Here is an 11,039-nt window from a genome sequence, read left to right on the forward strand (position 1 = left end):
TTGCAAATCGTGCCAGTTTCACTGAACGCATCCTGAGACAATCCGTATCGCTCGTGTGAAAGGGGCCTTAGGGCTCATGCATACAGCTGTAGTTGTTTTTGCGGTCTTCAAAACGCGGGTCCACCTGCTGCCATTTTTTTTCCTCCTCCCTTGTTACCTGAGAAACAGATCAAGAGAACGTGGAACATATGGGGTCATTTATCAAACTGGTGTTAAGGAGAACAGGCTTAGTTGCCCATAGCAACCAATCAGAGTCCACCTTTCATTTTTGACAGCTCCATTGGAAAATGAAAGCTGGAATCTGATTGGCTGCTATGGGCAACTAAGCCAGTTCTACTTTACACCAGTTTGATAATTGACCCCAAGAATTTTTTGTGAACATTCATTAGAAGATAACTGAAAGATGCGTCTCAGTTTGAGGACGTAAGGATCTTCTATCTTCATTCAGCAGGACCTGTCCGACGTCACCACGTGGTGAGCAGGATTACGTCAAAGGTCCTGAAAGAAGACGATGCCGGCTGCGCGAACAAGCGGATGAGGGGAGTTAATTTTATTTTATTTTTTTTAACCCCTAAAGCCACATTTTACTAAGCATTCTGTATTCAGCTATTATTGTCCCTTATAACCATGTTATAAGGGAAAATAAGAAAATCTACAGAACACCGAACTTCAGTGAAGTCCGGGTTCGGCTCTGGGTACCACATTCAGTTTTTTATCACGTGCGTGCAAAACGCATTGCACCCACGCAATAAAAACTGACCAACACAATCGCAGTCAAATTGCGTGCGCACTCGCGCGGGTTTCCCGCAAACCATCCAGAGCAAATCCATGACACCCGTGTTAAAGAGGCCAAAGGGGTTGTGTCACTTCAGCACATGGCATTTATTATGTACAGAAAGTTAATACAAGGCACTTACTAATGTATTGTGACTGGCCATATTGCTTCCTTTGATGGCTGGATTCATTTTATTTATTTTTTTCATCACATTATACACGGCTCGTCCCAGGGGTTACAACCACCCTGCAACGCAGATATGAGGAGGCCGGGATAGGGAGCTGCTGCGCATGTGTGCTTATGTGAATTTCCACAGTCTCAGCCACCAGAGAGGTTGGCGCTTTTTCCTATAGTGTGCAAGCACAACCACTGCTGCTGGATTGCAGGGTGGTTGTAACCCCTGGAAACGAGCAGTGTATAATGCATACCTCACAACCATCCCGGATCCGGCAGGACAATCCAGGATCTCAGTGGGTGTCCCGCTTTCTGGCAGCTGTCCCTGCTTCCCCAGGACACAGAGACAATTGCCTGTAATGATGAAGCAAGAGCCCTCCGTCCGCTCCATCATTGCTGCCCCTGTCTGCGCTCTACACTGCAGGTCTGGGCAGGGGGCGGGGCCAGCTGCGAGTTCCTTGTATCCTGCTGCTGGGGAACAAGGTGAGTATGTGGAGTTTATTATTATTATTATTTTACTGCCTGTGAAGGGGGCACTTTACTGGGCATATTACTGTCAGGGGACACAACTTGGGTATAATACTGTGAGGTGGCACATATCTGGCCATGATTACTGTGTGGTGGCATAAAGGGGGAATAATTACTATGTGGGGGCATTTAGTGGACTGGGTGGGATTAGGTGCTTAGTTATGTTTTGGGCAGAGTTAGAGGCGTGGCCTAGTGCAGAAGAAAAATTGCCGCAGCGCGACGGACATAGTTTCCATCTTTTCAAAAGTTGAGAGGTATGATAACGTGATGGAAAAAAAACTAATAAAGCCAGCAAAGGAGGCAATATGGAGAATCACAATACATTAGTAAGTGCCTCGTATTAACTTTCTCTACATGATAAATGCCACTTGCTGCAGCGAGACAACCCCTTTAATACTATACTCCTCATAGGAATGTGATCATACTCTGCAGTAGCAAAATTATTTTATTACAAAACACCATGTCAATCATGTACAATATTTAAACGCATACATTATTAGGTGGGGGTGCAGTTAATATTTTTAAAATTTTGCAAAAAAAGTCAAAATATTGAAAAGTGCATGTGAAGGAACTGTACAGATATCTACAGAATTACTAACGAGGGTTCATAACATAAGCTGTGCACATGAAGTAGAGGTGTCAAGGGAGGGGCCACTAAAACTGGTGCAAACGAAAAGTGGAGCAGTTGCCGATAGCAACCAGACTGCACCTATAAACGGGGGCTGGAATCTGATCAGCAGATACGGGAAACTGCTCCACTTCTCTTTGGTACCAGGTTTGACAGACCTCCGCGTATATAGAGGACATGATGAAAGTAGAGCAGGTGAAGTGGTGTCCAGTACTAGATGGACGTTAGGATAGTGAAGGGTTATGTACAAGAAGAAGGCCGAAGGGTTCTTTAAACCCATATAGTCCACTTTTCAGACAAAGACAAGAAAAAGGAGCAAATAACCCTCAGACATTTGGTTTCATGCTCCATTCTACCAAGTCCTTATTCTGGTGTAAGAAAAGGATCTGGTCCATATACTTGGCTTCCAGAGCAGCGCGGCGCTTCTCCAGTGGGTCAAATACTGTGCTAAAAGCATGGTCCGGCTTCACAGCAGTGGCCGGTATAACAAGATATTGCCGGGCTAATCGAGCCAGTGTCGGGAAGCGGTGGTGTTTACTGTTCCACCACGCTAGAGGGTCCGTGGTACGTTTGCAGACAGGTTCCACTATGTAGTTCTCCAACTGCTGGTGAGCATCAGGCATATTCTCCGTTGGATCTCTTCCAAGTAGAAGATCATAGACTTTTTCAGACCCAACAATGGGCCCTTTGTCCTTCTGAACAGGCAATGGAAGGGTCTCCATACCACTTTCAATGGCACAGCTGCTTGGTATCCAGGAGCGGTGAGGGGCACATGGCTCGCACATCTGTGAGAGCATGTTTCTCACTACAGTGTGCAGCTCTCCTCTAGCCCAGGGTTTAAGGAACCTCAACTCTTTGAAGCGAGGGTCCAAAAAGGAGGCAACTGCAGAAGGGTTGGTTATTAGTTTCCCTTCATCCATCATATCCCAGTGTCGACAGATCTCGGAGCGTATTTCACAGGAGACAGCTTTAATAACACTGCTGCCACCCTCGGATGTTTGTCCGATGGTCGTAAAAATACCATGAACACAGGGCATCAAGCATGAAATGGAAGCATTCTGTTCTTCCTGCAAGAAGGCCGCTGCAATCCCTATAGTCTTCAACATGAGCACCAAGTCTTGCAGCAACTTCCAGTGCTGCTCCGACAAGTTCTTTGCCCCCCGTTCCTCCAAAACTGAAAGGATTGCCCACTTAAGGTCTAACAAACTCTGACACATCTCTAAAGTGCTAATCCAGTATCTTTCTGTATCCATGACCAGCCTGGGCTTGTTCATAGCTTCCAGCTTGGCATTGAGGTAACAACTGGCCTTGAAGTCCTCTTGGAAGTAGCTCACCAACCCTCTGGCTGCACCTAACACTTCCTTCACTTCCTGGACCTCCAGCCCTGCTTGCACACAAAGCTGTAACACGTGGGAAGTGCAGCAGAGACTGGCCCACCCGTAAGTATCTTTTAAAGATTGGGCATGAGCGGTCAACGACACTGATCGATCGTATACAACACATAACACGAGGTTACTAGATAATCCAAACTCTGTCAGGACCAAATACAATCGTTCCGTCAAGTTGTCATCAGTCTTGGTTGGGAGAACGTGTTGCGTTTCCAGCAAGTACCTACATAACCTCCACTCACTGTCAATGACATTTGCGGTAATGCTGAGGCAGGACTTCTTGGAATGGTCATTCCAGCTTTCAATGGAGAGGACCACGGAGAGGGCAGACTGGAGACAACACTTGACTTGCTGTTTCACGATGGTGTATTTGTGCCACAACATATCGGCAAGTTGTGTTGAGCTTGGAGGGTCGACATTTGGTTCCAAGTAGCCAAGGAGGAGACCAAAGCCCTTATCTTCCACTACCGAAAGAGGATGAAGGTCCCGGTAGATCATCTCCAATATCAGGTCAGCAATTACCTGCGGCTGTGACTCAGAGACCGACGGGCAGAAGCCATTAATGGGCACTGCTTGTCGCAACCTCTTAGCTGCCCCTTCTTGTTCATGGTAATCAAGCTCGAGTTGTTCCTTAGTTTGAGGAATGCCAATACTACGGAGGCTGTGCCTGTTCACGAGGTGCTCCCGCATGGCTGCGGTGCTGTTTTGGGAAGACAGCTGCTTCCTGCAGACCTTACATTCCACGCAGGCATCGCCAAGCTTTGTGTAGTAGTTCCACAGCTTGGGCTTGCAGTGGTCCGTGGACAAACTGGATGAGGTCATCTCAAGACTAGAAACCTTTTCCCTCTTTCTTCTTATTGTGGTGCCCAAACTGGATGCCATCTTATAGGTGCAATTTAAAATGGATATATTTTTCTGGGGAAACAAATGAGAAAGGCGTCATACTGTGAAACATTCAGGTAAATAAATAGGATAGATGGCTCTACCGCTTAGGTAAATGTTAGAGGTGCAGGACTGCTTGATCTGACTCACCCAGTCAGGAGCATATAATCATAGAGAAAACAAGGGTAAGCAGGCACACTCAAATCTGGGTACAATTAAATAATTTATTTATAGTTCTCGTGGTAGGATGAGTGAATATAAAATAAGTGTGGAAAAATGTAGTTAGAGTAGTATTTTAATAGAATAGTGGGTGATCACCAGTGGGTAGTGAGTACCCTATAAAATATCAAAAAAAATCATCAAGAAAAAAAAAAAAAAAAATCAAGAAAAACTGGAATAAAAGTCTGGAAAAAATGGGTCTATAGAGTCTTTCATAAACTGTTTTCCATATGATGGTGGCCACTGTTTAAAGGATAAAATTGATAAAAGATGTCTTATATGATGAGGTAGTACTTTGTAGAGGTTAAAAAACTCTGAGCAGAGGATGATAACTCTTTTTGTATATTATTGTAAATGTCAGTCGCCGCACAGTCCAGGATAGATATTGCACTATTTCAATATGTTTCACATAGAGCAGTAGGCATGTGCATATAGCTATAATTCTTTAGGCAGTCTAAACAGTTGTTGTATTGGTATGCCAAGCTGTGGAGGGAAGCGGAGCTCTGTGCCCAAGTGCGGCGTCCCGCACTGTCTCTGGCTACAGAGATCACTTACCCTTCCTAGCACTGGTTGCGTTTCGTCCTCCGGCAGTAATCGGCGGTTCCTGGAAGGCTGTGTAGTCGATAGCGTCCTTCGTGTTGCCTAGGACGCTGGGGGCGTGGTTCGCGCGTCTGGTAAATTACGTCAGCGGTCCCGTGATCACAATCTTTTCTGAGTTTGTTCTCCGTATTCCTCCTGTTCTGTTTCAGGGTGATAGTTGGTACAATAATCCTCAGCTGCTTAAACGCGTTTCGGGACACAGTCCCTTCATCAGTAAGTGGAGGATTATGGTAGATGCTGTGGTATTTATAAGGCAGCAGTAATCAACTCATTTATTAGCCGATTCTCATTATCAATGAGGTTGATGCGTTCAATTACTTTTATGCCCATCTTATTTGGCATATTTAGTTTGAAAAGAGGTGAAAATTGAAGTGATAGAGATAATGAAATAAAAGTTAGACTTGAAGGATGCAATATCTATCCTGGACTGTGCGGCGACTGACATTTACAATAATATACAAAAAGGAGTTATCATCCTCTGCTCAGAGTTTTTCAACCTCTACAAAGTACTACCTCATCATATAAGACATCTTTTATCAATTTTATCCTTTAAACAGTGGCCACCATCATATGGAAAACAGTTTATGAAAGACTCTATAGACCCATTTTTTCCAGACTTTTATTCCAGTTTTTCTTGATATATTTTTGATATTTTATAGGGTACTCACTACCCAGTGGTGATCACCCACTATTCTATTAAAATACTACTCCTTTAACTACATTTTTACTACTAAATTTCCACATTTATTTTATATACCACGAGAACTATAAATAAATTATTTAATTGTACCCAGATTTGAGTGTGCCTGCTTACCCTTGTTTTCTCTATGATACTGTGAAACATCTTTCTGGTTCTAATGAATGGAAATTTCAAGCTAGCGCCAAGATTTGACGTTGCTATGGAGATAAAAACAAAAAACCCTCACTAGTTTTGAGTAGGGCTGAAACGATTATTCGAATAACTCGATTAAATCGAGTCAAAAAATTCATCGATGCAGTTTCCCTGCATCGAGTAATCGTTACATCACATGATCACGGAGCGGGAGTGAAATTAAGCGTCTCACTCACCGCTTCTGTGTCCTCCGGAGGCCAGAGAGGCAGGACTGGGCCGGCCGGCACAGCGGAGGGAGGAGGGGGGAGTCTCTCCCTCCCCACTGTGCGCGGCTGCCGCTGAACACCAATGAGGACAGAGTAGGAGGAGGAGGGGAGGGACTGTGGCCACTGCCACCAATGATTAATACTGGGGAGGGAGGGGGGGGTTGTGTTACCAGAGGGGGCAGGCAGATCAGAGGCTGGGGGGAGGCAGATCAGAGGCTGGGGGGAGGGGGGGGGAGAGGCAGATCAGAGGCTGGGGGGAGGCAGATCAGAGGCTGGGGGCAAGATCAGAGGCTGGGGGGAGGCAGATGGAGAGAGAGTGGTTAATGGAGGCTGCAGGCACCACCTTGGCATGTATAAAGTTATTGGTTTAGAGAGGGGTTAATGAAGGCACCTCCAAGGTGCTTTCATTAACCTCTTCAAACCAATAACTTTATACATGCCCATTGGGTTTAGAGGGGTTAATGGAAGCACCTTGGCATTAGGCATGTATAAAGTTATTAACCCCTTCAAACCAATAACTTTATACATGCCTAATGCCAAGGTGCTTCCATTAACCCCTCCAAACCCAATAGGCATGTATAAAGTTATTGGTTTGGAGGGGTTAATGGAAGCACCTTGGCATTAGGCATGTATAAAGTTATTAACCCCTTCAAACCAATAACTTTATACATGCCTAATGCCAAGGTGCTTCCATTAACCCCTCCAAACCCAATAGGCATGTATAAAGTTATTGGTTTGGAGGGGTTAATGGAAGCACCTTGGCATTAGGCATGTATAAAGTTATTAACCCCTTCAAACCAATAACTTTATACATGCCTAATTACGTACGTTATTTTAAGTAGCTTTTTCTTATTAGATTAATCGATGAATCGAGAAATATAATCGATAGAATACCCGATTACAAGAATATTAGTTTACTGCAGCCCTAGTTTTGAGTATTACCCCGTCTCATGATCTCCACCGCCAAATTCTCAGCCTGAAGTTACCTACATAATTATGCACATATTGCAAGGGTTTTTTCCATTATACAAACGTATCTCCTATCCATGGGGTAGGCAGTAATGTCTAAGCTCCGGCACTCCAGATGTGGTGAAACTACAACTCCCAGCACGCTCCATTCATTTCTATGGAGTTCTGAGAACAGCCAAGGAAATGTACATCTTGGGAGTTGTAGTTTTACCACAGCTGGAGTGCCGGAGGTTAGCCATCAAAAGGGGTAGGGGATAAGTATCATGTCCGACCACTGGAGCCCCCAACGATAATAAGAACAGGGGTCTTATGTCCTCGTATGAATGGAGCGGCATGCACAGTATGTCCGCTGCTGCTCCATTCACTCTCTTTGGGACTTCTGGTGATGTACTCGCCTATTTCTGGCAGTCCGACAGACTGCACTTGACCTGCTGCTCCATTTATATAGGGGTGGACAGTGGACACAGAGCCCCTATTCTTGTGATCCTACGGATACCTTTATATTATAGGAAAACCCCTTTAAACATGATGGCTTAAAGGGGTTATCCCATGACTAATGTAAACAATGAAAATCAGACATCATACAGTACACAACAGTCTCTTTCTAACAAAGCTAGAACCGGCCCTGTACCTCACATGGATCCAGAGATCTCCCCGTTCATTGCTCTGCTAGATTTACATCAAGCTGACAGCTCAAGGGGAGTGTCCTCTCTGCTGCAGCTAAGGGGGCGTGCCCATGCTCTGTCCTATCACAGCTCAGGAGGCAGTTGATGGATAAAACTGAGCATGTGCGGCCTTCTCAGTGAGCAGGACACAAAAAAAAAAAAACACGTGGTGCTATACAGATACATTTTATTAAATAGCTTTTCTGTGACAAACCCCTTTAATCTCACTCACCGTTTTATATCTGTGCTCATGGTGAAAGCCCCTAATTCATCTGGATGTCCCTCATCCCTGTGCAGTAAGGTGGATGACCTGTATATTGAGAATGATGAGAGTATTCTTTAAAGGCTACATGCACACGACCGTATTTTGTTTCAGTGTCCGATCCGTTTTTTTTTGCGGATAGGATGCGGACCCATTCATTTCAATGGGTCCGCAAAAAACAAGGACAGCACACAGTGTGCTGTCCGCATCAGTATGTCCGTTCCGTTGCTCCGCTAAAAAAATAGTGCATGTCCTATTTTTTTCTAGTTTGCGGACAAGGATAGGCATTACTACAATGGATCCGCAAAAAAAACTGATCCGCAAAAAAAAACAAAAAACACGGATGCCATACGTAACATCAACCGTTTTTTTGTTGCGGATCCGCAATTTGCGGGCCGCAAAACACATACGGGCGTGTGCATGTAGCCTAAAGCTGTATTTAAATGAATGGCAGTTAATATGGTACATTTTTATCAAGGGGCTTTCTGGCCACAGACATTTAAAAGGGGTTTTCCAGGATTTGGCCCATTTTAAGTAAGTCCCTGGAGTGTGGTAACTAATGAAGCAATCAAACTTGCCTTCTCCGCGCAGCTCCTGCTCTTCTCTGATCTTCTGATCCTCAGCTTGTTTACTCCTGGCCGGGGTACAGACAGGGTATTTGCGCCGCTGCAGCAGGTGAAACATCTTTAATCGCCAGGTCTCTGCTGGGTCACGTCATGACTGAGGGGTCAAGTCATTGGCTGCGGTAGTGCACCGGTCCGTACCCAACCCAGAGGATCATGGGGATGGAACCAGAGTGGCAGGGAGCAGGCAATGATGATTCCTTCATTAGGTACCACACGCTAGGGGGCTTACTTAAAGGGGGTCTTCTGAGATTTTTTAATGTATCTGATCGGTGGGGGTCCGATACCGGTTTGAGAAGGCCCCGGGGCTCACAGTGGCACTGCAGCTTACCGCACCTAGGCCAGTGACATCACCTTCATCGGTCTCGTGGCCTAGGCGCAACTCAGCCCCATTGAAGTGAATGGGGCTGATCTGCAATACAATGGATGGTGCTGTGCTTGGTGAGCTGAGAGAAGGTTGCGGAGCTACTGCAAGCACCAGTGCCTTCTCAAACAGCTGATCAGCGGGGGTCCCGGGTGTCAAGACCCCCAATCAGATACTGATGAGCTATCCAGAAGATAGGACATCAGTTAAAAAGTAAAAAAAAAAAAATCTCTGAAAAACCCTTTAAAAAGGAAATAAATCCTGGAAGACCCCTAAGGCATATCCAATTCCATACAATTTCCATTAAAGGGTTTGATCCATCTGGGACATTGATGGCATATCCACTGAATGGGGCCCCCGAAGTGAAGAAGAGCACATCAGCGGTCACGTTTCCATTGACCGATATGGGACTGCCATAAAAAGAGCCAGCGCTTCTGGAACTCCCATAGCGGTGAATGGAGGGCGCTGGGCATGTGCGGCTGCTGCTGTTCACTTGGAGGTCCTGTTCTGGAGATTGGACCTGCACCTATCTGACATTGATAGCCTATCCTAGCGATATACCATCAATGTCATAGACAGGAACACCCCTTTAATCTTTGAGAGTTGGGATCCCACCTCCCAGTGAGAGTATCATAAGGAAAGGAATCGGGAGCACTGGAACGGCACAAGTTCTTACAACTGTTTCTTTAAAGGGGTTCTTCCAGGAATTAAGAAAATGAAAATACTTAAAGGGGTTATCCAATTTCACAACCCCCCCCCATGTGCTTACTCTGCGCCGCTCCTGGTGGAGTTCATGAGGAGACATGAAGTACAGAGAAGAGGCGTGGGTGTAGATAAGGCCTCATGCACACGGCCGTTGTTTTGGTCCGCACCCGAGCCGCAGTTTTTGCAGCTCGGGTGCGGACCCATTCACTCCGTGTGCTGTCCGCATCCGTTGCTCTGTAAAAAAATATAACCTGTCCTATTCGCGTCCGTTTTGCGGACAAGAATAGGCATTTCTACAATGGGCCGCCCGTTCCATACCGCAAATTGCAGAAGGCACATGGGCGGCTTCCGTTTTTTTGCAGATCCCGCGGACCGCAAAAAAAAACAAAACAGAATGGTCGTGTGTATTAAGGCCTAATGAGCAGCAGTCTCCATTACCACAGTCTGTCCTCCGTCTTCCCTGTACTTCATGTCTCCTCATGAACTCCATTCCTACAGAGATTCAGCTGAAGATCATATTAAACTGTATTCAGGATCGTAATCCCTGACAAGCAGAGCAGAGAGGAGGATGAGGCCGCTCTTTACCTCGATGATCTGAAGTACTTCTCCTATGTGATTAGGACAGGTTTTGTGTGTATTCAGAGGACGGCGGCCATTTTATTCCTCCTAATGATTGCTCCCTAGACTAAATGAGCCATTATAACTAATGAAAGGTATTTAGGAATATATTTATAGTAGAGTAATATTTAAGTATTTTGATTTTCTTTACTCCCGGAGAACCCCTTTAAGCCCTCATAATGCATTCAGTGCCTGCACAGCTGGATATCCTCATCTAAACCTAAGCTTGGCCTCAGATTTCTGCGACAATAGGCAGCAGGTTTTTCAATGTGTATGTAAAGCAATGTGAACATGACTAATGGACGGAGCCGTGCACATTAGCAGCCAGCTCTCCCTATAGGTAACCATTGGGAAGTAGATCCGTCCCGAGCTCACGTCCATCCCTGACAAGTGGTTGTCACCTGCCGTGTCCTCTCAGCCATCCGCCATACTATCGGTGTAATACAATCACCGCCCTCACCTGCCGCCATGTCCCGTCATCTCCCGTATACTCGGCGGGCGGGGAATTTAAACCTGTCATGTGACCAGTGAGTCAGGTGAC

At 45.6% G+C, this 11,039-nt stretch overlaps 1 protein-coding gene across 1 annotated transcript; it reads right to left on the bottom strand.

Annotated features, from left to right (window-relative positions):
• Positions 1 to 1,944: 1,944 nt before the first annotated feature.
• On the bottom strand, positions 1,945 to 10,990 carry LOC122946339 (E3 SUMO-protein ligase ZBED1-like). Its single transcript, XM_044305899.1, has 2 exons — positions 10,959 to 10,990; positions 1,945 to 4,408 (listed from the first exon to the last, which is right to left on the bottom strand). Exon 2 carries the CDS (start codon positions 4,373 to 4,375, stop codon positions 2,432 to 2,434), a length of 1,944 nt encoding a protein of 647 aa, XP_044161834.1. The 5' UTR covers positions 4,376 to 4,408; positions 10,959 to 10,990; the 3' UTR covers positions 1,945 to 2,431.
• Between the last annotated feature and the right edge of the window lie 49 nt (positions 10,991 to 11,039).

The sequence above is a fragment of the Bufo gargarizans genome, chromosome 9, assembly GCF_014858855.1.
Source record: "Bufo gargarizans isolate SCDJY-AF-19 chromosome 9, ASM1485885v1, whole genome shotgun sequence".
In the NCBI taxonomy this organism is placed as follows: domain Eukaryota; kingdom Metazoa; phylum Chordata; class Amphibia; order Anura; family Bufonidae; genus Bufo; species Bufo gargarizans.